Genomic DNA, 25,254 nt, shown 5'->3' on the forward strand with positions numbered 1-25,254 from the left:
CTAGTGCTCACAGAAGTTGTTGTTGTTGGCTGTGCGAAATGTGGCGGCAAATGAACAGCCGCAGCTCAGTTAGGTTTTAACTTTTGCAAGGTGCGCTTGCCGTACTCGGGGCTTTACTGCTAATAAGATATAAATTATTCAAGAACGTTTTTTTGGCTGTATGTCATTTGAAATTCTGAGCGCGTGCCAAAGCTAAACAAAAAGATATAACAAGTGTCGCGGCCATAGAAGCAACAAGTGTCTATTCGATTGTTTTATAATTTTTTTGGAACGTTGCGCAGTCGCTGCTGCTTCTGCTGCCGCTGCTACTGGTGTTGCTGACAGCAGCGGGTCAAGCTAACGGTAACCGATCGAAAAAGAAATTCAAACAACAACTGCACCAGACAGTGAGTGAAATTATGTACTTGCTTTCATTTATTGAACGTGCCTACATTTATATATTGAGTGGCCAACTTCTTATCGCCACCGTCTGTCGCAGCTAATTGGCCATTACGGATGTGCGGGCCCCATTCAATGATTGAGAGCCGCATCCAACTAATCAGCTCTGCAGTTTTTGCATACTCAACTGTCGTTTTCCTATCCACAATGTAACAAATGTGCTGCAAGCTGTGAAGACGACACCAAACACACAGACAAAAACAAAAAAAAAATAATGAAAAAAAATTGATCGAGTCAAAAAGCGGTTCTGCCGGTTTGCCCAGGTCGCGATCTGTGTTTCAGTCTATCTTGCTGGCAGCAAGACTTTCTTTCCTTTTGCACAATTTGAACTTGGACACCAGCGACAAGAGGCACAAATCTGGTTTATGTTTATATGCGTCTAATAAAGCGCCATTTACGACCATGTGCTGCAGGCAGCTCTTCTCGATGTGCTCGTTGGTGGTTGCTTCATCAGCTTAACCTCGCAGGCGCAAGCAATTTACCGTTTGCTTTTTAGGCGAGTGTTTCGCTTCCTGGACACTTCCTTTAGCCCACACAAACACACACACACGCGCGCACGCACGTACTCTTCTCTTTCGCTCTGCCTGCTTGTCTTTCCTGTTGCTCCTCTGCTCTTGCAGCTGGGCTTAGTTGAATATTGTTTGCTTAGTTTTTACAGCAGGAACAAATACTAACAAAGCAGGTCAACTTTGTTAGACATCAACATGTATCTATATGAGTGTATATATGCATATATCGAGCAAGTCATGTATTTCCAGATAAATCGACACCAAACCCACAGTTTTTTTTCTTAAGTCTGACATGCATCTGAATGTTATTACGCCTGTGTTTGTGTCCCACCCTCTTCTCCGCCTTCTTATCAATGCCCTATAAATATAATTGTATCAGATTTCATTTCAATTTCAATTTCAATGGCGTCTATTGATTTGACCCATTTTCGATTTCAGCTTTTTCAATTGTGTCTTGTGGCAATCAGACGTTAAGCAGCTTAGCTTCACTTAACTGCGATCGTCTAGTTAGCTGCGTATTTCCCCCTCTTTGTTGTGTGTGTGTGTGTTTTTTTTTTTCTTTTTTGGCCAAATACAGTTGTGTATATAATAGACTCCCTTGTGGCTCCATGGAGCGTTACGTTCAATGTCAGCGAGCGAAACACACAGAAGCCAAACCAAGTTTTTGGCCAGCTCTTCTAATGGAAATGATGTAATTCTCTTGCATAGAAATCTGAACAATGAGCGAGGTCCAAATCAAATAAGAAAAGCCAAAGAAACCAACAAAGGCTCCAAAAGAAGGGAAATAAACAAAACGAATTGCACGCATTTTAGTTTGGTTAATTGCGATAATTCCACCAAGAGACGTTAACAATTAACGAACTTTGTCATGTGCACCACTGCCTCATCTACGTGTGCGGGCGTGTGGGTGTGGCAGGTTGCCTTCTTTGATTTATCAGTAGTTGATTTGTCTTTCAAATTACCAAATTTTTTTGTTTTATGGCCAAAAAGTAAGTTAAGCGTTTATTTATCGGAACAACGCAACGTTGTCTATTGACTAAAAAGTTTATTGATAGCGTGGAGTGCCTGGAGGCGCATACAGGGTGCTTTAGTAATTGTACAGGGTGATTGGTAAACTGTTAAGAGAAATTGGGAATTACTTATGGGTGCATAAAGTCTGAATGTTTTTGATGATTTTCCATTTAGACTAACAGAGAGCACTGCAAGCATTACATCATCTAGTAAAAGTTCTTTTTCTTTTAAAAACCACAATGCATTCCCTTCACATTCCTTTTAGATTAACTCTTCAGCATACTCTTAACTCGTAATATCTTTCCATTTAATTTATAAATGTAATTTCAATTTATCAACTTCTATACACAGTGAATGTACTTGAAATATTTCATTCAATACTCCGCGCTGGTTCTTCTATAGCAACTGAGTATGCTTTTTGCAGAATTCTACCATTCTGCCATTCTTTGCTTAATCCAAGCACTTGAAAAATTGCATTTTATGGGCTCGAGTTTCCTTTTATTCGCACCGAGCAAACACATCCGATAAGATATTGCATGTGGCCTGTGTGTCCACATAATGAGTCAGCCCCTAAGCTCTGCCAGCCAGATACGAAACGAACGTGTTCGTGATCGAGGTCAGCGCGACATATGTTATACCCTCTAAACATAAATAAAACATATTTGCAATAGAAACGTGTCTTGCTACGCTCCTCAGCTTATCTGTTTGATGGCTTAATGAAAACTGAGAGTGAGATTCGTGGCTGAGATAATAAACTTAAAAAAAAGATTACTTCAGATGACAACATATCTTACATATTAGGTAGTGTATTTTAATATCAACTTAATATGCTCTAAAATAGTCCTCAGGCAAATTTGATTCAAAAAATTTATAGAACTCTAGTTCAGTTAGTTATTCCGAGGAAAAAACCATAACAGTTATCATAAAATTAGATTGGCCCGTCAATTTATACCACGTACAGCACAGCACAGCTGTAAAGCTTTTCCCAACCATATATTATATTTTTTTCGACACCTTAAACTGAAGAACTTGCGCTCCATTGTCGAAACGGCGATCGGTCGAAAGAGAACGTGTTTAAGATTACCGAATCGGTTCAAGCAAAGTGTCAACTAAGGCGTTTTTTCGTGGAAGAAACAGAGAAAGAAGAAGCCAACGAGTACTGCAATTCGTGTAGACTCGAAAAAAGTCTGGTTTCTTTCTTCAGTTTTTTTGTGGGCCATTAAAATAAGAGGTAAATGCGAAGTTTTTGTTCGTTATATTTCTTAAACAGCTTTTTTTTTTGCATTTGAAATTGCGTTCAACATCAGTCACCAAATAACTTGCAAAATATGTTTGAATCAATTGTTGTTGTTTTTGTTGTTGTTGTTGTCGCCGCTGATCCAAAAAGTTACTATGCGTCAGTGGACAATGCTGTGAGTCAGCATGTCGAGATTGTATCCCAAGTTTTTTGTTTGCTTTTCGTTTTCATATATTCATCGAATCGAACGAAGGCGTTTCAGGCGGCTTTTTTTTACTCAACATTTGAGGAGTTAACGATCATTAAGAGCGAAGCGATTCAACGGTCGCCAAGTGGGGGCCATTGACGCGATTTGCCGCTGGCATAACTCACACAGTACCGGCTGGATATGTTATGTTATCATACTTATTTCTCGAGATTGTAACTCTCGATGTTTGTTTTGCTTTTATTGTGAATTTGCATACTCTCACATTTCTGTTGATCTTGCGATCTTCAATTACTGGAATATTATTAAGCAAAAGCTCAGTTTGAATGATTCGAAAATGTTCTTTTATTTAGTGAGTGAGTTTCAATTCATAGTCAAGGTTTAAACGCGAGCCAGATTGAGCAGCTGGTAGAGGGGCAAGACATTGCCATTTGACTTGCTCGTGGAGGCCAAGACGCGTGCCTGATAGCTGGCGGGAACGGACCGCTGGACGACTTCTTGCTGAGCTTGGGATTCCTCGGGCTCTTCGTTTTCAGAGTTGCGATACCATGGATAACCAGGGTAACCAGGGTAAGCAGGATGGATCGGGTAGCCGGGATAGCTGGGATAGCCGTGATAGCTGGGATAGCCGGGATAAACAAGATAGTTAGGATAGCGCGGGACGCCGGGATAGCCGGGATAGCCAGGATAGCCGGGATAGCCAGGATAGCCAGAAGCAGGTGGACCAGGATAGCCGGGAACGCCAGGGACACTGGGATGGCCAGGAACGCCGGGAGTACCAGGAACGCCAGGACTGCCAGGAACGCCGGGAGTGCCAGGATAACCATAGGGATAGCCATAGGGCCATTGACTATACGGCGGCACCCAGGGGCGCTGCGGAGGCGGATGAGTATGATAACTACCCCAAACATAACCTTGTGGACCGTTCTGGCGAGGATGCTGGCTGTCCTCTGAAGTATAATAGTAATTGTGTTGATGTTGTACTGTCGGTTTGGCTGTAGTCTTCGAGATGGAGCCTAAAAACTTTCCAAAGCCAGCCTTACCGATGGATGTTAATTGTTGCTCATCGATGTTGCGAGTCGTCCCGACGGAGTCCTCCACATTGCCACTGCCGCTGCCACTGCCACTGAGTACCTGCTGCGGTTGCTTTAGATGCGGCTGCGCTTGGGGCGACTTCTCCTGGAAGGTGAACGCGCTGCCCAGCAACGAGAAGAGCACTGCAAATAGAAGACTTTCATTCGAGATCAACCTGCCAGTAGTTCCTGATACTCACCTATCCAGAGTATTGATGATGCTCGGTGTTCCATGATCACTCAGGGAATATGACTTGGATGCAACGGCTGCACCTTTATATACCCAGCCCGAGCAGCTGCAAAGTGCATCTTTTATGGGTTTTCTATGCTAACGGTTTTCTCATTAGAATATTTAATGCATTTATTTCCCAAATCAAAGCAGAGACCCCAATTTAAGCTGCCCACCTTTTGCTTTCTCTCTGTCCACTTCTATTCTTAGTTACCTGATCTGGACCGTTCTCTAGTTGATGTGGCCAATAAGATCAGACTCTAATTTGCATATGAATTAAGAATTTTGGTGTCTTCTGTCAAACTTGAAACTGAATGCACTCAAGTGATCGCCGCTGAGCGATCAGACGCTGCTCTCGTATAGTTCAGCGGAGTTCAATAGCCCATTCGGCATACAAATTACGTCATTTGTTGAGTCTCGCTTTTGCTGGAGACTCTGTAGAGTTGAGTTTCTTTTTATGTTGTACCTTAAACCCAGTGAATAAGTGTGTAAAGGGTATGAGATTTTTGGGAAAATACTTCCAAAAGGCAAGTTTATACAGGAGTATCTGTCTCTCCGATCATCGATCGCATAAGCTCCAAAAAAGAGAAATTCAACTGGAGCTCTCTATAAGGTTGGGTATCTAGCTAGTCGGTCACGCCTGGCTAGAGCCATTTGACTTGTTTTAGTTTTATAGCCAGTTTATAATTGACCCTTGTGCCCGCTGGCGAGTTTTCCCACTGGGGTCAATATCAGATTAATGGCTCACAAACCAGTTCAGAACTCTTTCGTCTACATGATTTGCGTAAGGAATTTTGGGTGTACATAAAGCCAGCACCAAAAATATAAAGAAGAAACTACCCAAGCAAGTGTCGTTGACATCAAGAATGTTCTTAAAGCAAAAGTGCGGCATAACTTCAGGCAGCAATATAATTTCACTCAAATGGAAATCGATAAGAGCTAAGAGTGGATGGGGGATTGCCAGAGAAATCAGGAGAGTAAGCTGGGGCAGATAAGAAAACGAATTATTTGAAGGTGTCGTTAGGCTCCGAGAAATGTTTTTTCTAAACAATATTGGAATGATAGTCACATGACTTGCAAGAACTATATCGTTTCAAAGAGTCATAAATTGACAACAAATTCAACGACCGGGTTGCGATTCGATTTGGCTCAGTTCGTAAACTTGCATATGCTTGAATTACTCTATAAGTCTATATGCTCTTTATCATGCCCGAACTACTCTATTATTTCTTTAATGCATTTCAGTTGCTAGCATATCACAGAACTCAGCCAATAACGTGCACTTAACCAAATATGTGACAAATATATCAAATATTATTGCTTCAGTTGCGCTTGGATATGGCTATGAAACATGTATATACATACATATAAATTTGTATGTACTTATGTGCACATATCAAAGCCATTGTGTAATTAGCTAAACATGCATTGGCCTGGAGCTGGCAAGTGCAAATAGCTCCAGCGAAACAAAGGCCGCATTGAACCAATCGATTGTAGTACAAACTGTGCACTCAATGACTGATAAGAGCGTTAAATGGACCAAATGTCGCGCTGCAGTTTCACTGATGGCGCCTACGGCTATCGAACTAATTACTTAATGTGCAGCTCAGACATTTGCAATACAGTTTTCCAGTGTTTGCGAGGCACTCGCAACGTGATCACCCTAAGGCGTTCGCAGTATTTAAATATTTTTGTCAGCTATTGAGTTTGCTTTGATTAGAAGTGTGTTTTACTCTGAGTCATTGGCTCGCGACTCTCATGCCTAACTCTATAAAGATCGCTGATCAAGCAATAGCTAAGATTCGATATATATATTATTTTTAAGTCGAACTGATTCCCACTCTACTGTAGATCGTCTACGATCCCAGAAACTCTACATAGATTGTCAGAGATCAGAGTGAAGCTATCGCAGTCTCGGAATCTGTATAAATCTGATCTTTTTGATTAGAGCTCATCTGTTTGATTCGAAGTCTACTGTAGATCGTTACGATCTCAGCGGTTGTTATCTGTTGAAATCTAAATCGTCAGCATTTGATTTCGATTAGACTCATCATCAAAACTGATTTCGAGTTTATACCATGCGATCTTTGTTTGCTCATAGATCACTAAGAATTAAAATCTATATTATCTTTAGCCTTTTTGATTAGAGCTTATAATTGTGTCTCATGCTGTGTTTACAAAGTGAGATTTTCACAGTTAACACTGCGTTGATTTTAGCATATTTTATCAGCCGCGGCTGAGTTTGTTTTGCACTCACCATTGTGTCATATACTGACTCATCTTCACCCGCAACTCTCCACAGATTTTCTATATATATATATATATATATATATCCACAAGTATATATATAATTATATGTGAATTGCTCAAAAGAGCTTGGCAAAAGGCAAACGCACTATCTAATCGCGGCTGATTGGGCCATTGCGGCTCTTGGGAAGTGCTCTCCGTGTAGCTAAATCGTTGATAACTGGCAAACAAGCTGCTCCGACGGCGCCGACTACGATGGCAATTGAATATTGATGGTTAAAACTCTATTGCCAACGGCGGATTGTGTTAGTTTGCCAGCGCAGTCGTTGATGTGCGGAATATGTGCTGAGTGCTGAGAGTAAAGAGTGTCTAATCGGTTCATAAGGATACAGAACAACCCAACACAATGGCCAGGTACAACAATTGTGACTTATCTAGGCCAATAATTGGCGCTGTTGTTCGTGTGTTCGTGTTTATCTATTAAGAACCCACTCCAAGTGCAGCTCATCATTGTGTCAATTCGCGAATTTAAAGTGCTTACATCATGCTATCAATATCGGGCCAATCGCTTAATAATTTCCGTTAAGGGGTATACATAATTCGACAATGGAATCGAAATGAGAGCAAATAGAACCATTGCGTAATCGACGCTCTTAGATTCGTTGGCAGCCGCAAGACCAAATAAACTCTAGACCCAATAACCCAGTGATATGATATACGACGTTGATAAGAGCAGAATGCGAATTGCACCTAGTCTACTTCAGCTCTATAAATACAATTATGGCTATAAATGCTGTCCACTCAATGAACAATATATCTAAAAATATCTATCTATATTATATTTTATTTTTTATATATTCCGATGTAATATTTGTGTGAAATAGTATTAGCTTAGTTTTCCTTATTGCCTGAGGAGCCATAAATTCTTTACACAAGAAATCTTATCAATTAGCCATTGATTGTGTTCTTTTATAATCGCACCCTACTAAAAACCAGGTGATTAAATAGACCTCAAGTCGCTTGGCTAGAAACCGTTTTTTACGTGTGCCTAATACAAAGGCACTTAAAAATGTTTCCCAGAAATTTACATACAACACTTAAGCGATCTCAGATTTTGGTATAATCTTAACTAATCTTGATCTTAACTTTTTCAACTTCTAGCAATAAACCATTACCCAACATGGAGACGGGTTTGCACGAACGCGATCGTGCGGGCGTTCAGGACTTTGTGCTGCTCGAGAACTATGAGAGCGAGGCTGCATTTATTGATAATCTGAAGAAGCGTTTCCAAGAGAACCTCATCTATGTAAGTTTTACGTATGCGATGTCATTTCTTGCCCCCTCTCTCTTTCTTTCTCTCTGTCACATAATTTCTCTATAATCTCTATATCTATCTGCATTTCTATTTCGTAACTCTTACCACGCATCCTCTAAAATATTGAACTCAATATTTAGACCGGATGCTGGATCTGTGTAAGAAATTTCAAATGTTAATGTTGTCCATCAAGTTCCCGAGTTTTTTTTTACTAAACATTTCGTATTTCTTTACAGACCTACATTGGCCAGGTACTGATCTCTGTGAATCCCTACAAGCAGCTGCCCATCTACTCAGAGGCCCACATCAAGGAGTACAGGAATAAGCACTTCTATGAGATGCCACCCCACATGTAAGTGGCAAATGCTAACCGGGACTAGACTATCAGATTTAATCCCTATATAATCTCTAGCTTCGCTGTGACGGACAACGCTTTTCGCTCACTGATCGAGGAGAATCGCGGCCAGTGCGTGCTCATCTCGGGCGAGAGTGGCTCCGGTAAGACGGAGGCCTCCAAGAAGGTGCTGCAGTACATTGCCGCCTGCTCTGGCCATCAGAGCACGGTGGAGGGCGTCAAGGATAAGCTGCTGAAGAGCAATCCTGTGCTGGAGGCCTTTGGCAATGCCAAGACGAACCGCAACGACAACTCCTCCCGCTTCGGCAAATACATGGACATTCAGTTCGACTACAAAGGCACGCCCATTGGCGGCAACATCCTCAACTATTTGCTGGAGAAGTCGCGCGTGGTGGCCCAAACTCCCGGAGAGCGTAACTTCCACATCTTCTATCAGCTGCTGGCGGGCGCAGATGCCACACTGCTGCAGGAGCTCCACCTGGAGCGCACGCTGGAGAGCTACAACTATCTGACCGATGGCGTAAGCTAGCAAGCAATCACAGCTTAAAGAGCTTTCCTCTAATTGTCTCTATCTCATCAGGTCAAGGGCAGCGTGAAGAGCATCGATGATGTGGACAACTTCAAGCAGGTGCAGCAGGCATTGAGCGTGATTGATTTCAGTGCGGATGAGCAGCGCGAGATCTTTGCCATTGTGGCGAGCATATTGCACCTGGGCAACATTGGCTTCAACGAGGTGGAGGGCAATGCCCAGGTGAACAGTCGCGATCTGGTTGTCACTGTCTCCCGTCTGCTCGGCGTCAATGCCAGCGAATTGGGCGCCGCCCTGACACATCGCACCATTGATGCACGAGGCGATGTGGTTACCTCGCCGTTGAATCAGGAGCTGGCCATCTATGCCAGAGATGCGTTGGCTAAAGCCGTCTACGATCGCCTCTTCTCCTGGCTGGTGCAGCGCCTCAACATTTCGCTGCAGGCGAAGGAAACGCGCGGAGCCCGCAACAATGTCATGGGCATTTTGGATATCTATGGCTTTGAGATCTTCAAGACGAACAACTTTGAGCAGTTCTGCATCAACTTCTGCAATGAGAAGCTGCAGCAGCTATTCATTGAGTTGACTCTCAAATCGGAGCAGGATGAGTACAGGAGGGAGGGCATCGAGTGGATACCAGTGGAGTATTTCGACAACAAGGTTATTTGCAACCTGATTGAGGAGAAGCATAAGGGTATTATTTCCATACTGGATGAGGAGTGCCTGCGGCCGGGAGAGCCTACCGATCGAACCTTCCTCGACAAGCTCACCCAGAAGCTGGCGGAGCATCGTCATTACGTGTGCCACGAGAAGGCACCGATTCATGTGCAAAAGATCATGGGACGCGACGAGTTCCGGCTAGTGCACTACGCCGGCGAGGTGACCTACAGCGTGAATGGTTTCTTGGATAAGAACAACGATTTGCTGTTCCGTGATCTCAAGGAAACGCTGAGCAAGTCGGGCAACAACATTGTCCGCTCCTGTTTCCCAGAGTCCGAGCTGAGCAGCAAGAAGCGACCCGACACGGCCATCTCACAGTTCAAGTGCTCGTTGAACAATCTGATGGACATATTGATGTGCAAGGAGCCCAGCTATATACGTTGCATCAAGCCCAACGATCTGCAGTCGCCGGGCATCTTCGATGACCAGCTAGTGTTGCATCAGGTCAAGTATCTGGGCCTGATGGAGAATCTGCGCGTGCGTCGTGCTGGCTTTGCCTATAGGCGCAGCTACGAGCTGTTCCTGGAGCGCTACAAGTGTCTCAGCAAGTCCACGTGGCCCAACTACAAGGGCTCTAGTGGCGCCAAGGGTGGCGTCCAGCAGCTCGTCAAGGATCTGGGCTATAATAGTGACCAGTACAAGATGGGTGAGACAAAACTCTTCATACGCTGGCCACGCACACTCTTCGACACGGAGGACGCCTACCAGGCGAAAAAGCACGACGTCGCTGCCATCATTCAGGCCCATTGGAAGGGTCTGGTGCAGCGTCGCAAGTATTTGAAGCTGCGCGCCCAGGTGATCATTCTGCAGAGCTACTGCCGCCGGCGTCTGGCCCAGCAGGCCGCCAAGCAGCGTCGCGAGGCAGCGGACAAGATCCGCGCCTTCATCAAGGGCTTCATCACGCGCAACGATCCGCCCAATGGCTTCAACGATGACTTCATTGCCAACGCCAAGCGAATGTGGCTGCTGCGTCTGGCCAAAGAGCTACCCACCAAGGTGCTCGACAAGAGCTGGCCCCCAGCGCCTGGCCACTGCCAGGAGGCGTCAACCTATCTGCATCGGCTGCATCGCCTGCACCTAGCACGCATCTATCGCCAGAAGCTGACGCCGCAGCGCAAGCGCCAGTTCGAGCTAAAGGTTCTGGCCGAGAAGGTATTCAAGGGCAAGAAAAACAACTATGCCAACAGTGTGCCCGCCTGGTTCCAGAGCGATCGCATCAGCCAGGAGCACATACAGCGTGTGAGTGACTTCGTGGCCAGCACCTTCGGCAGCGAACAACTTAAATACCAATCAGCCTGCACGAAGTTCGATAGACACGGTTACAAGTCTCGAGAGCGCTTTATACTGCTGAGCAACAAGGCTGTCTACGTGCTGGATGGCAAGAGCTACAAGCAGAAGCATCGCCTGCCCCTCGAGAAGATCGACTTCACGCTAACCAACCACAACGATGACCTCATGGTCATTCGGATACCGCTGGAGCTGAAAAAGGATAAAGGCGATCTGATTCTAATCATTCCACACATCATCGAGTTTAGCACCTACATCATCGACACCGTGGGCACAGCCGATATTGTCTCCATCGTGGACAGAGCTTCGTAAGTGGCAAAGAAACCTTAGAGTCTATACTCTATTTATTAACTTTATTTATTCCCTTTCAGACTGGAACACAATGTGGTTAAGGGCAAGGGTGGTGTCATAGAGCTGCAGACAGGAGCCGAGCCTGGCGTTATGCGTGATAAGAGCGGCCATCTAGTTGTTGTAAGTAGAGCGCAAAATAGCGATACCTTAATCTTGATAGACTTTAATAATCTGGTTCTTTTCACTTGCAGATTGCTGGTCAATAAGGAATTTAATAAACTACCAAAATGGCTTTAAATCAAACGACAATTGTTCTGTTATAATATTCCTGTAATTTATATGTATTGTATTTTTGTATTTTGTTACTGTAATGAGGCAACGTACTTCTGATTGGGATACATATGTATGTATACAATATGCTGTATATACTTATGTTCCCAATTAAATATATAAATATTGTTTATATAAATCCTAAAAGCGTTTAATTGCCTTATGAGGGTTATTGCATGCTGACGTAACTCAAGGCGTGTCTATTTTATCTTATCTATTTCTTTTTCAAAACAAATACTGATATCGATTTAGCTGCATCAACGTCAAGCACTTTATAGGTCCCCGTGTAGAGGTCTATTAGGCCAACTTTAACTTTAACACTCTGTTACATTTGTTAACATGCTTTAACTGTGGGAAGTGAGGTGGTAACATCAACAATTGTCCGTTAAATTTGATGCCATTTTCAACACTATTCGATGACGATACGGCCCCATTTTAGTATTTTTCCAAAATATGCCTATCGATATGTGCCGTTTATATCGGAGTGCACGCATCTCTTATAAATACACCGTCTCACATGTTTATATTATGAATCTGTCATAAACACAACCAATTGATTTTTGCAACGCTTAGTTTTTTTCTAAATCAATAAATAAGTAATTAATATGGCATCCAAGCGTACCTCCAACAATCCTAAAAAAAAATTAGAGGTTTGATTTAATAGCACAACTGTTTTTTTTACAAATTAGCTAACCGTTTGTTATATTACAGTCATTGCTTAGACTGGCCGTTGAACATTCTGGAAAGGATGACGAACCAACAAATACAAAACCAGTAGAAACGGATGAAAAGGTAATATATAACTGGGAAATCTGATGTTATGGACTGCTATAACATGGAGTATTTATATTCACTTGAATAATAATTCATTCATAATTTCCATTCCAGAGAATGAATTTCTTACAAAGTGCTCTTAAGGCCATGACGGGAGATGATTTGGAGGCAGCTTTATTAATTTTAAGAACTGAATCCACAACTCTTGAACAGAAAATTGACAGTTTAGACTTAATACGAGATAAGATCAGTGATATTGATATGGCAAATTCGTTTGTGAAAATCGGAGGCGCCGCCCTATTATTACAGTATATTCGAACTCCGGATAATACCTTCCGACAACAATCCATTTATATAGTGGCTGAAATGGCTCAGAACAATGAGTTCTGTCAAAATTATTTTTATAAAGAACAGATAATTCCTGTGCTTACCACAACTATGAACGACGCTGATGAGGATGTGGCCAAAGGCTCAATCTATGCCGTATCATCGTTGATACAAAACTATCCACCTGGACTGAAAGAGTTTCTGGGCACAAAGGGCATTCAAACTCTGGTGGCTTGCTTAAAATCGGATCATAAATCGGTTTACATAAAGGCGGCCTTTCTTATTGGTTCTCTAGCTTCGCGGGAGAACTCAATCAGAGGTAAGGGAATTAAAACATAATGTAATGCATATAATATATATTTATATACATATATACTATTTACAGATCACATAAACAAACAAAATGCAGTCTCCATTCTTTTGAATAATCTGGAGAACAAGAATGAATATGATGACAAATTGGACGCTACCCTAAGAGCACTTTCCGCGCTCTCGGTGAGCTGCAAATGGAGCTCTACGCGAGATCAAAATACAACTGCCGAGATTACACTAAAGGAGATAAGTAATAATAAGGAACTATTGGATACTTGTGAAGTAAGTATTAAAATGGATTACATCTTAGAAGGATTCAACTAATTATATAACTTTTTAGGAGATGGGAAACTTTGCACAGACTATTTTAAAGAATATGTCAACGAAATAAAGTAGATAGTGAATTTACAAATATGTAATATTTATACATATATTCATGTATAGTAAGAAAATCCAGTTTCTGTTTCAGAAAGATCATCAGAAGAATTCAATAATTGTGTATTTATTATTGATAAAGCTACTAAAATCGTGTATAAGTGTAAACTTATTAAAGCTTGAAATTATTTTGTGGAAAAATAGTATATACATATTATTTGTTATTAATAATAAAAAAAAAAAAGGAATTATTTAAAAAAATTTAGTCAAGTGCTCTTTATTATTTTTACATTCGTCAGTAGCGAAAAGTCTGGACACGTTTTTCGCCAGCCACAATTTTTTTTTTACATTGTATAAATTACTGCAAATTGAATAGAGACAAGCCCAATTTTATGCTGGCAACATATCAAAATCGTCAGCCACATAAACAATGGGTACATGAATCTTATCGACGGTTGGCTCGTAAATGTAATCACACAATTTGTTTTTCTTCAGACACATATTCCAATCCATAACTTGAACCGCATGCAAACTTTCCGCTTCGTTATGCTGTCGCAAGACCATGGATTCCTGCAAACAAAAGCAAGTATGGCATTAGTTTTTACTTTCTGTAAAATACAATTGAGTTCATCTTACCTTTATCTTCTCCCACTTGTCGTCAACGTCTTGAAGCCAGCTGAGCAGCAAGCGACCATTGAAGCGACAACGCGCACTCTTTTCCTTTTCGTCCTGCTCCGGCGTAATCATATTATAGATTTCATCGTCTTTTAGAAAAGTACACACGGAATAGGGAGCAGCTTGGCCAGATATACTTCTCGCTGCCTTCGAGTGCACTCGGATTATCTCCTGCTCTACGCTCAAACAGAGTTTCTCTCTTTCCACTGTGTGCGCATCGGACAGATCTCGCCTGGCTTTCTCTTGTTGGATATAAAAGTCTCGCATACATTCGGGAATGGCATCTGGCACTTCGATTACCGGCGTCGTCACATTCTTATTTAACAGATAAGTACGCTTCGTGAGCAGATAGTCGTTGTAGCCCTGAGGTGGTCTAGGTTTAACGGGATACAGATTTCTCCACTTCCTCTCCACTTGCCTGCGAATATTCAAGAACATCTGAAATCCATTCGTAAAGGGATAATCATGCGGGTGGGTGTCGCCAGAGGCCATCGAGTTATCGGCATGAGAATTTTTCGAATTATCATCGTTGTTCTTCGGTCTTATTTTTCGCTTACGCGGATGCAGCTCAACATTTGAAGATGAATTGATCTCCTTCGACGATGACGTCGAGGACGTCGAAGGACTCGGTACATTCGGCAACACCTCATGATCGAATTGATTATGCTGTATGGGACTAGCTGTCATATTTGTATAGGAGCCTTTGATATCAGCATTGTCATTGGCATGATTCGACGATGCTGGCGATGGGGAGCTGCTCTGCATTTGCGGGGAGGAGTTGTTCGAGCTGCGTTCGGCGCTTGTGACGCCGCTGCGATAGGAGCTGCGTAAGACCCTTAGGTTCTTTTCGTCATTAAATAGCTTGATATTCTTATCATCGAGTATGGTCGAGCAGGCGATATTGACTTTCTGTGGACTCTCATGTGGGCTCAGACATTGATTGGATAGCACCGTGTCAATCGAATCACTATTGGAGCTGACAACATAGGGCAACGCCGCATTCCGCGATGCAGCTACTTTACCAGTACGCAGGACATTACCTTCCGTGTCGATCGAGCAATTCTGCTGCGGTATTACAATCTTCAGCGGTGGCACTTTCAAGGCACCATTATATGAGCTATCATTGCTCTTATAATCCTCGCTGCCTTCTGTTTCATTTTCAATCTCCACAGTCTTGTTCACCTCCAGCTCTTTGTCAGCAACTGTCGTACTTATTTTACTACCTGAGGGCGAGTTTTTGGTGGACGCCAACTTTGAGGTTTTCTCCAGCTTAGATGATACCTTAAGTGAAGTATTCTTTAAGTCTTTCAAATTATCCAAATCTTTGCGTTTCTTCTTCTTTACGTCGTCGCCATGTTCCTCGAAGTCTTCCTCAACATCCGAATAACTTCGCTTTGTGCTTGTCACGCTTTGAGCTATATTTTGTTCAGCATTTTTACTCTCTGAACTGGAATCCTCTGTTGCTGGCTTCTCCTTGGTTTCATTGACGCTGTCTAACTGCTTATCCGTGGCAGTGACTTCTTCAACATCTGCATCACCTTTTTTATCATTTTTCTTTGAATGCGTACGAGATGTTTCTGTGTAAAAGAGAGAACAAATACATAATACAAATTTAATTAGTAGCTATTAAGGTGTGACTCTATTAAGAGGTGGACATATTAATATGGACACGACTGTAGAGAATCATTCACACATATATATTTATATACAGTTTGTAGAACTACGACTATTTTTATTTCTGCCTTTCACATTCCGTGACAAACTACTTTTCTAAGGATATAAAATAACCCCACCCTAATTATTATGTGGAGGACATTTTCGTTATACGACTCACAAATATAAATGCACATACACTTTCACATATGAGACGGCACACACAATTAACATTTGTCTGTATGTGAGTATGTACACATGCATGTATGCAAAGAAAAATAAGAATGGTACATTAGAAATGTCACAGAACAGCTCAATTGGGCGTTATCTATGGCAGCACTCATGTAACAATAACCCTAACAGTAAAGTTCGTAGGGCTAATAAAAGAAAAATGAGATCACAATCCAAATTTGCGCTAGATACACACACACACACATTAGTTATAAATGTTATTGCAAAAGTATTTATTTCTTAGTTTTAACTGCAATTTACGCCCACATATTTAGTAGCTGCGTGTTACTTCAAAAATTTGTTGTATGTATACGCTATTGTAAAGTATGTATGTACCTATACGCAATTACACACGTACAGACACAGGTACACATATACAGTGGCGGCGTACATATAAACAGATAGTAGATTTGTATGTTTTGGCTTACCTGTTGAGGACGTTGCAGTCATTTGGATTAATAAAGCCATTTGTTGTCTTTCCGACATGGGGGTATTTGAACTGGGTCTAGCTGGTGTGACCCCCGTTGTAAATCCTATCCCCTTTGGTCTTGGGGGTGGCATAATACCCAAATTCAACAGCAAACACGAAAACTTAAAATGTTGAACAAAAACAAGAACTCTGACTGAGGGACAGTGTGACCATAAATTGTAATTGAAAAAATATTTAACCGCAAAAACTATCGCATATAAAATGTGCTTGTGGATTGTATTATTGTAGTGCGACACTTTTCGATAACAATACAATAGGAATCGAATCTGTAAGGATTTTAACGTTATGGCATCCAATTGCTTTCTGCTTTGCCAATTATTAATGTAAATGTATGAATGTATAGACAAATAATAGCCAAGTATGGTAGAACGTAAGATTTATTTTCATACAAATGTTTGGCTTTGTTGGGCAAACACAGAATTTATATTTCTCTTTCAAAAGTTGCCCAAATTTTATTTGTACCGGGCAGTTGTAATTGTTATTCATACATAAGATTTGTTTTCCATTTTCTGAACTATATACTTAACGTCTAGCCGGAGCTCTGCCTCGTCCACGTCCTCTTGGACCTCCACGTCCACGGCTGCCTCTGCCTCGTCCACGGTTTCCAACACGCCCGCTGTCTTTCTTCTTCGACTTCGACTTTGGAGTGTCATCGATAAGCAATGTTTCCAATGGCAGACTGTCGGGTAATATAAAGTAGCGAATATTGTTGCCTCGAATGCTTAAGGACTCCAAGTGGACTGGATCTCTATTTTTAATAGTCATTTTAACGCTCTTCAGGTGAGTATTCATGGCCACATCCACTCCAGTAATTGTGCCATGAATTTGAGTACCATTTTTTAATTCAACTGTTACAGTCTCATGACTGAGCTTCATCAGAAATCTAAAAATTAATAGTAAAGATAATATATTATTAAATGGAAAATTAGCTAATGATCTGTTATTGTTAATATATACCAAATAAGTTATTCTTCAATTAAAAACATGGCTAACATCATATTTACTGATTTTACTTTGTGCCCTTTTTCAATCTTCAAATTTGGCGCTGAAGGAATAAGACATACACACACACACACACAATCTAGTTTACTTGAGGTCCCTCGCAATTGGCAACTGCGGCCGGCAAAGAAGGCTTTCCGTAGTATAAGCATACGCATTAATATTAAAACTTATGGGACATATTTAATTTTTAATCATGATATCTTTCTTCATACAAACAAACGTTTACTGAACATGCTAATTTGTATTCACGCATGCACATATAAAAATGTACATACGTATAAAAGAGCAACCATGTTTATACTACATTCAATACAATTTACATTTCTCATACCTCACCAATTTCATCTTTGAAATATTTGTATTTCAATGCACGCGTATGACTTTACTACTATGTGTTTTATATAAAAATTGACTTTTTATCAAACACAAAATATATACAAACGTAGCTGCGCCGGCAATAAAAAGAATAAAATATTAAAGCCGCATCTACTTATATCGATATCGAAATTACAACAGTGTATAGTCAGGATAGCGTGAAACAATCGTTCTTAAATTATAATCAAAATATAATTGTATGGTAAGTATTGAGAGTATTGAAGTAATTATGATTTTATCTATTTATAAATAAAATAGACAACATTAAAAAGTATTACTAAAATATTAATAAAGATATATTTGTTTCGATAGTTTCACTCACGTTCCAACATCGCAGATATTTGTTCTTTCTATAGGGTGTGATAGATAACTTCATAGAACATTTTTTTCAACTGTTTTCCAACACCACATCGCCTGTGCCAAAAAGATTCCAGCCAGTATTAACTAAACGAGAAGCATAAATAATTTTGTAATTATGTGGCTATAAAAGTGTACTAAAGTGTATTTGATATTTAAGAAGAGGGACGACTTTGTGCCCTTTGAAATACTCAACAGAATCTGCATAGTTAGAAGGCGATGGCGTGTTTTTACGAACACCGAATATATGCTTATGTGATACTTATACTTTTCTTATTTATTAACTTATTTGCGCAAGGAAATATAACAGGTAAATGTGAAAACTAATAGCATATTAGCTCTTGACATAAAAGCTGAACTATTTAATGTGCCAGTTTATGTTTTTTCACAATACATCTGTGTTTTGTTTTTGCATATTCTACACGCAAATGCCTGTATACAAGTTTGTACACCTCTATATACATATACATACATACTTTTTTTTGCGTATGCATGTAGGTGTGTCGTGTGTGTATGTGTTTATGCCGCTTGCAAAACCTTTAAAGTGTTAAATATATGTAAATAAATGCGATTATTAACAATAATCAACGACGTTGTAATATAAATTTATCATCTGCAGACATGTAGATATGTATTTTCTATTCTCTTTTATGTTGGCTATGAATGTCTTTCGACAGCAGCATACCAGACAAAGAATTTTTTTTTTTTTTTGAATATTTTTTTAAGGGTTGGCTCAACTAGTAGATAGGAAAAACTAAAATTTACTAAAATATATACATCTACACATATATATTTTTTAGTGTATACTGTTTTTTCATTTATAGACAAACTATTATCTATGCTTGCTATGAGTAATAACGCCCTAATCAAGCTAAAAATTATTGAACTGATTAACGACAGAGACAGAGCAGATAACAAGAACATGAGGTGCCTAACAGATTGTATTTATCGTTAATCAGAATATCTTAACAGCCACTGAAGGAAGCAGTCATATAGATTGTAAATTTATTTATTAAAAGTAAAATTATTTGATATGAAGATAACATTTATTATTAACATTAATTTTCTTACCCTTTTCTCTTTTTAGAATGGGTTGAAGTTGGAAAGAATTCATCTTTTGAATGTGCGACTGAACACAAACCTGCAATTTGGATATTTAATAATGAAACCAATTATAAATTTGATACAAGGTACGTTCATAATTCTACGTTTAATAATTTTTAGATTTATATTTTTTATATTATCTAATAAATAAATAATAATAATAATAATTCTATGCTAACCTATTGAAACTACTAAATAACAATAGCCAACACGATCAAATTAAATTCAGCATGGCAAACAACTTATGAGAAACAAAATACAGACTTATAAATGAATAATGATTTCTTATGAAATCAATTCACTATCTTGTAAAAAATTTAGCAATCAATGTTTTTCTTTTTACACTACTAAACTATTCTGATATCACATTTTTCAGATTTACAATAACTGAGAATATAATAATTCCCGAAGAAAATGCCGATCCGAATTTAAGTAATGATGTCAAAAAGTATAAGAATGTACTTTACATACGCAATGTGAATATATCGGACAGTGGGAACTATGCATGCAAAGATACTGTGACAAATACATCCGTGGAGTATAGCTTGCAGCCATTTCTTCAACCGAAAATCATTGAAAGCACCGTTGAGAGCATTAAACGAAAGATCAAGCAAAGTGCCATTATATATTGTGTATTTGAGATATATCCACAGAATGAAACGACAAACAAGCAGCTGAAATGGCTGAAGGATGGAAGCCCAGTTGCGTTCCTAGACGCCGCTGCCTCGATACACAAGCTGAGCGATAAACAATTGAACTTTACACTGGAATTAACAGAGGTTTATAAGAAGGAGAATGGAACATATAAGTGTGTTCTGCATAACGACGCTGAGGATGAGATCATTTCGAAAGAAATAACGTTGCTTGTCATGGAAGTGCCGCAGGCCACCATCGATTATGCGAAAGCTGTTGGTGCTAGTAAAATTTACTTGAATTGGACGGTGAATGATGGCAATGATCCTGTTCAAAAGTATTTTATTCAGCATTCCCAAGCAGGTTCGCCCGCATACAAATATTATAAAGATATCATCAATGGCAACTATACTTCATATGTCTTGGAGAATTTCAGTCCCAATACAAGCTATAATCTGCGCATAATGGCCAAGAACTCGATTGGCGAGGGTCCTAACCATCAATACCCATCTGCTGTGACTACCTTGGATCAAGATCCGATATTCATACCAAAGGTTGAAACAACTGGCAGCACAGCTTCGACAATTACGATAGGCTGGAATCCGCCTTCACCGGATCTTATTGAATATATCCAATACTATGAATTGACGGTCTCTGAAGTAGGTGATGTGCCGAAATTGATTGAGAAAGCTTTCCACCAACAGAACTCTAGAAATTTGCCGTACATGTTTGATAAACTGAAGACCGCCACGGACTACGAGTTCCAAGTGCGGGCATGCAGCGATCTGACCAAAACCTGCGGTCCCTGGTCAGAGAAAGTGAATGGTACAACCATGGATGGTGTTGCAACGAAGCCAACTAATTTGAAAATACATTGCCATAATAAGAATATTTCTGGGCTGGATTCGATCTCTCTCAGCTGGAATGTACCCCAAAATCCAAATGGAAAGATCATTTCATACTTGATTATCCTCGAAGGAAACTACACCTACTATAATCAAGAGGGTGAAATGTTAACCAAGAAATGGGGCCCCAAAATCCGTAGGGTCGATGAGCCAAGCCATAAAACGATCTACGAAGGCGTTAGTCCAAATACTAATTATACTGCAACAGTCTCCGCAATTACGAGACATAAGAAAAACGGAGAAGCTGCCGTTGTGAGCTGCTTCATGCCAATTTCTACGCCCGAAAAAATTGGCAAAACGATGTGGACAAAGGTTAAGAATGGCCCAAAATACGTTTTAAAATTATATATACCGAAAGTTAGCGAACGGAATGGACCTATCTGTTGCTATCGGCTGTATCTAGTCAAAATAACCAATGGCAATAACGAACTGCCGGCTCCTGAGAAACTAAACGTGGCTACGTACAATGAAGTGCACAACAATAATAATAAGACCAATAATTATGCCTATATAGCTGAAATGCTTAGCAATCGATACTTTAGATCGGAAATATTTTTAGGAGACGAAATGCGTTTCCTTAACAAGCCTGAAGATCTTATTGACAACGATAATATCTGTCGCAAATGCTTAGACGGAGCACCATTTTTAAGAAAACAAGAAAGTGCCTTGAAAATAGGTAAGATACTAGAGATTATACTATAATTTATACATAGAAATATATTTGGATAACTTATTAATCACAATTATTGATTATATTTATTGTTAGATTCCGCCCCAACTCCAGCAGAGATTCAAAAAGAACAACTACTTAAAGATGGAAATTTAACAGAGCAAGCCATACAAGTCTTAGGAAGTAGAATGAGAATACGACGAAATCCCACAGTTGGCACTGAAAAGGAAGATACAAATAATAGTAATGCAAATAATATTGGAGATATATACGATGGCGAAATAGATATAAATTTCAATTACACTGGCTTCCTTGAGATTATAGGTAAGTTAAATATATAACTGCCCCAAATGCGAGCATTGAAATATTATATATCTTTTCCATTATAGTTCGGTCTGGAAGTACGGTTCTTATGGCTTACAGTGATTACTTTGATGTAATGACGCCTGCGACTGAGGCAGAACAAATACATTCCCTAGATGATTCAAAGTTCTATTTGAATATTGGCATTAAGGCTGCTGCTATATCACTAGGAGTGATTGTCATTTTTATTATTTTCTGGATAGTCCATCATCAGAAGACGAAGAACGCAATGCCAGACGAAGATACATTAACTTTAAGAGATTCCTTAAGGTATTTACAACTGATTTGTCTGATTTATAATTTCTTTGAGCTCATAATTTGTAAATTTCAATTTCAGAACTCTTTTTAGACGTCGGATGAACAATCATAGCCAGTTCATAGGGTCTGGCAATCAGAAAGGTTTCGATACTGGTCCTATTCATAAAGCAGATTTAGTTAGCGCCTATAAAAATCGGCATAAGGATACGGATTATGGTTTCTTAAGGGAATATGAAATGTTGCCAAATCGCTTTACTGACCGAACAACAAAGAATAGTGACATGAAAGAAAATGCGTGCAAGAATAGATATCCAGATATAAAGGCCTACGATCAAACTAGGGTTAAGCTATCGCCAATTAATGGAAACCAGAGTACAGACTATATAAATGCCAATTTTGTCATTGGATATAAGGAGAGGAAGAAATTTATCTGCGCTCAAGGTCCCATGGAAAGCACAATTAGCGATTTCTGGCGTATGATTTGGGAACAACATTTAGAGATTATTGTTATGCTGACAAATCTGGAGGAATATAATAAGTCGAAATGCGCAAAGTATTGGCCAGAGAAGGTTTTCGACTCGAAGCAGTTTGGCGATATCTCAGTTAAATTTACCGCAGAACGGAAGACTGGAGATTATATTATACGATCCCTAGATATCACAAAGTCGAATCTGATCGGCGACGAGGAAGATCACAGGCAAATTACTCAGTATCATTATCTGACATGGAAGGACTTTATGGCTCCCGAGCATCCGCATGGCATTATCAAGTTTATTCGTCAAATCAATTCGGTCTACTCGGTGCAAAGAGGTCCAATTTTGGTGCACTGCAGCGCAGGTGTCGGTCGAACAGGTACTCTAGTCGCATTGGACTCTCTTGTGCAACAGTTGGAGGAAGAAAATATGGTATCCATATTTAATACTGTGTGCGATTTACGTCATCAGCGTAACTTTTTGGTCCAATCATTGGTAAGTTGGCTTAGTTGACAATACTGAGATACGAATTTATTATTAAGAAGGGTCATGGCTATGATTATGATGCTCAAACCTCAAATATGTACAATAGCAAGAATCAAATCGGTAATGAGATGATGAGAATATAATGATTATAATGGTCAAAATACAATATATTGACGATATACAGTAGATACGATAATGAAGATTAGTTAATGATTTTCTCTATAGGCTAGCTTACTCCTACTTATTATATATTTACATACATTTATTTATAATCTCATTGCAGAAACAATACATTTTCCTTTACCGAGCATTGTTGGATACTGCTACATATGGAAACACGGATATACCACTGAATGCATTACCATCAACAATTGAGAATCTAAAATTCAAGCCGAATGAGGGAAAATGCTTGCTTGAATTGGAATTTGAGGTTTGTGAGCAATGATTTGTCTCAGTAAAATAAAATTACTTAATTTCTTTCTTTTTAAGAAACTTGTGAACACAACGGATGAGATAAATAAAACTTGCAGCGTAGGCGAAACTAAGGAAAATATGCTGAAAAATAGATGCCATGAAATTATTCCATACGATCGTAATAGAGTAAGTGTGCGAATTTAAAAGTAAATCACTTGATATGTTGCCTAATGTAATCTATATTTAATTTGTTCTAGGTCATTCTAAGCCCCATACCAACGAACGATAATTCAACCTATATAAATGCCTCTTTCATTGAGGGTTATGATAATAGCGAGTCCTTTATAATTGCACAAGATCCTATGGAGAACACAATTGGAGATTTTTGGAGAATGATATCTGAGCAAAGTGTTTCCACACTGATTATGATATCCGAGGTGAGTAAAATATTATGCAGTTTGACTTTATTCCATGCAATTACTATGCCACAATTCTAATTTAGATTGGAGACGGTCCCAGGAAATGTCCACGTTATTGGGCTGATGATGAAATACAATATGATCAAATACTCGTAAAATACGTACATAGTGAAAGTTGTCCGTATTACACTCGTCGGGAGTTCTATGTAACGAATTGCAAAATCGACGATACCCTTAAGGTGACTCAATTCCAGTATAATGGTTGGCCCACTGTCGATGGAGAAGTTCCTGAAGTCTGTCGGGGCATTATTGAGCTGGTAGACCAAGCACACAAACATTATAAGAATCACAAAAACAATGGTTGTCGATCTCCTCTAACAGTTCATTGCAGGTAATTTACTATTAGTAGTCATTATATTGTAGATTGTTTTTAATTATAAATTATATTTAATTATGCAGCTTGGGCACTGATCGAAGTTCAATTTTTGTTGCGATGTGCATTTTGGTTCAGCACCTTAGATTGGAAAAGAGTGTAGATATATGTTCGATAACAAGAAAATTGCGATCTCAGCGACCAGGACTTCTAAATTCATTCGTATGTATAATACATGATTGCTATGAAACAATGAAAACTAATATATTATAACTAATTATATTTATTCTTTTAGGCACAATACGAGTTCCTACATCGCGCCATATTAAACTATTCAGATCTACATAAGTTGTCCGAAAACATAGAGGATTAAATACGAATTGAATATACTCATAAGAGGAATACAGCTGACTTTACTCACACATACACGCCCACACACACACAGACACACACATACTCACACATACACAAACATACATACATATTATAATAATGTACATTTCAAGGAATCTTCGTATAGTATGTATTTGAGTGCGACGATTGTATACATTTTTTTACCAATTTATTTTTAACCTTATACATATATTTGTATGTCTGTATGTGCGTATTTATACTGATAAAGCTACCAAAGGATGAATATTAATTTATTTTATAAGATTATGTGTAAAGTAATAATAATAAAATAAAATATGTATCTTTTACATTTAAGAAAAACAGCACAATAGCTTAGAGAAAGAGAGAGAAACGAAACAAATATCAGCTATCAACCAAACAAATATCTATCTTAACTTTATTTGCAGGTGTGTGTA

General features: G+C 39.5%; 6 protein-coding genes across 9 annotated transcripts; 3 read left to right on the forward strand and 3 right to left on the reverse strand.

The window, feature by feature from the left end:
- Nucleotides 1-73: 73 nt before the first annotated feature.
- On the forward strand, nt 74-11,915 carry LOC6581929 (unconventional myosin IC). 3 transcript variants are annotated; one of them, XM_015162154.3, is made up of 7 exons: nt 74-386; nt 8,111-8,255; nt 8,501-8,616; nt 8,677-9,139; nt 9,200-11,463; nt 11,527-11,626; nt 11,698-11,915. In XM_015162154.3, exons 2-7 carry the CDS (start codon nt 8,130-8,132, stop codon nt 11,710-11,712), a joined length of 3,084 nt encoding a protein of 1,027 aa, XP_015017640.1. In that variant the 5' UTR covers nt 74-386; nt 8,111-8,129; the 3' UTR covers nt 11,713-11,915. The 3 variants fall into 3 exon arrangements, with proteins under 3 accessions (XP_015017640.1, XP_015017639.1, XP_002007642.1); XM_015162153.3 differs by lacking the exon at nt 74-386 and adding an exon at nt 3,020-3,189; XM_002007606.4 differs by lacking the exon at nt 74-386 and adding an exon at nt 7,239-7,363.
- On the reverse strand, nt 3,722-6,127 carry LOC6581928 (collagen alpha-1(IV) chain). Of its 2 annotated transcripts, XM_002007605.4 has the most exons (3): nt 4,674-6,127; nt 4,444-4,617; nt 3,722-4,350 (listed from the first exon to the last, which is right to left on the reverse strand). In XM_002007605.4, the coding sequence occupies exons 1-3, from the start codon at nt 4,705-4,707 to the stop codon at nt 3,782-3,784; spliced, it is 777 nt and encodes a 258-aa protein (XP_002007641.2). In that variant the 5' UTR covers nt 4,708-6,127; the 3' UTR covers nt 3,722-3,781. The 2 variants fall into 2 exon arrangements, with proteins under 2 accessions (XP_002007641.2, XP_032587827.1); XM_032731936.2 differs by having other exon boundaries at nt 3,722-4,617.
- A 352-nt stretch (nt 11,916-12,267) lies between the features above and the next one.
- Nucleotides 12,268-13,770, forward strand: LOC6581930 (hsp70 nucleotide exchange factor fes1). Its single transcript, XM_002007607.4, has 5 exons — nt 12,268-12,426; nt 12,488-12,568; nt 12,665-13,196; nt 13,263-13,471; nt 13,530-13,770. The coding sequence occupies exons 1-5, from the start codon at nt 12,382-12,384 to the stop codon at nt 13,578-13,580; spliced, it is 918 nt and encodes a 305-aa protein (XP_002007643.2). The 5' UTR covers nt 12,268-12,381; the 3' UTR covers nt 13,581-13,770.
- A 42-nt stretch (nt 13,771-13,812) lies between these two features.
- Nucleotides 13,813-16,764, reverse strand: LOC6581931. The gene is made up of 3 exons (XM_002007608.4): nt 16,552-16,764; nt 14,201-15,816; nt 13,813-14,134 (listed from the first exon to the last, which is right to left on the reverse strand). Exons 1-3 carry the CDS (start codon nt 16,682-16,684, stop codon nt 13,955-13,957), a joined length of 1,929 nt encoding a protein of 642 aa, XP_002007644.1. The 5' UTR covers nt 16,685-16,764; the 3' UTR covers nt 13,813-13,954.
- Nucleotides 16,765-16,972: 208 nt separating this feature from the next.
- Nucleotides 16,973-18,092, reverse strand: LOC6581932 (probable small nuclear ribonucleoprotein Sm D1). Its single transcript, XM_002007609.4, has 2 exons — nt 17,947-18,092; nt 16,973-17,496 (listed from the first exon to the last, which is right to left on the reverse strand). Exons 1-2 carry the CDS (start codon nt 17,958-17,960, stop codon nt 17,136-17,138), a joined length of 375 nt encoding a protein of 124 aa, XP_002007645.1. The 5' UTR covers nt 17,961-18,092; the 3' UTR covers nt 16,973-17,135.
- Nucleotides 18,093-18,379: 287 nt separating this feature from the next.
- Nucleotides 18,380-25,221, forward strand: LOC6581933 (tyrosine-protein phosphatase 69D). Its single transcript, XM_002007610.4, has 12 exons — nt 18,380-18,657; nt 19,435-19,537; nt 19,828-21,665; nt 21,756-21,983; nt 22,049-22,292; nt 22,360-23,248; nt 23,523-23,669; nt 23,729-23,839; nt 23,911-24,090; nt 24,156-24,463; nt 24,532-24,667; nt 24,741-25,221. The coding sequence occupies exons 1-12, from the start codon at nt 18,567-18,569 to the stop codon at nt 24,816-24,818; spliced, it is 4,353 nt and encodes a 1,450-aa protein (XP_002007646.2). The 5' UTR covers nt 18,380-18,566; the 3' UTR covers nt 24,819-25,221.
- The last annotated feature ends 33 nt before the right edge of the window (nt 25,222-25,254 follow it).

The sequence above is a fragment of the Drosophila mojavensis genome, unplaced genomic scaffold (assembly GCF_018153725.1).
Source record: "Drosophila mojavensis isolate 15081-1352.22 unplaced genomic scaffold, ASM1815372v1 contig_74, whole genome shotgun sequence".
NCBI lineage: Eukaryota > Metazoa > Arthropoda > Insecta > Diptera > Drosophilidae > Drosophila > Drosophila mojavensis.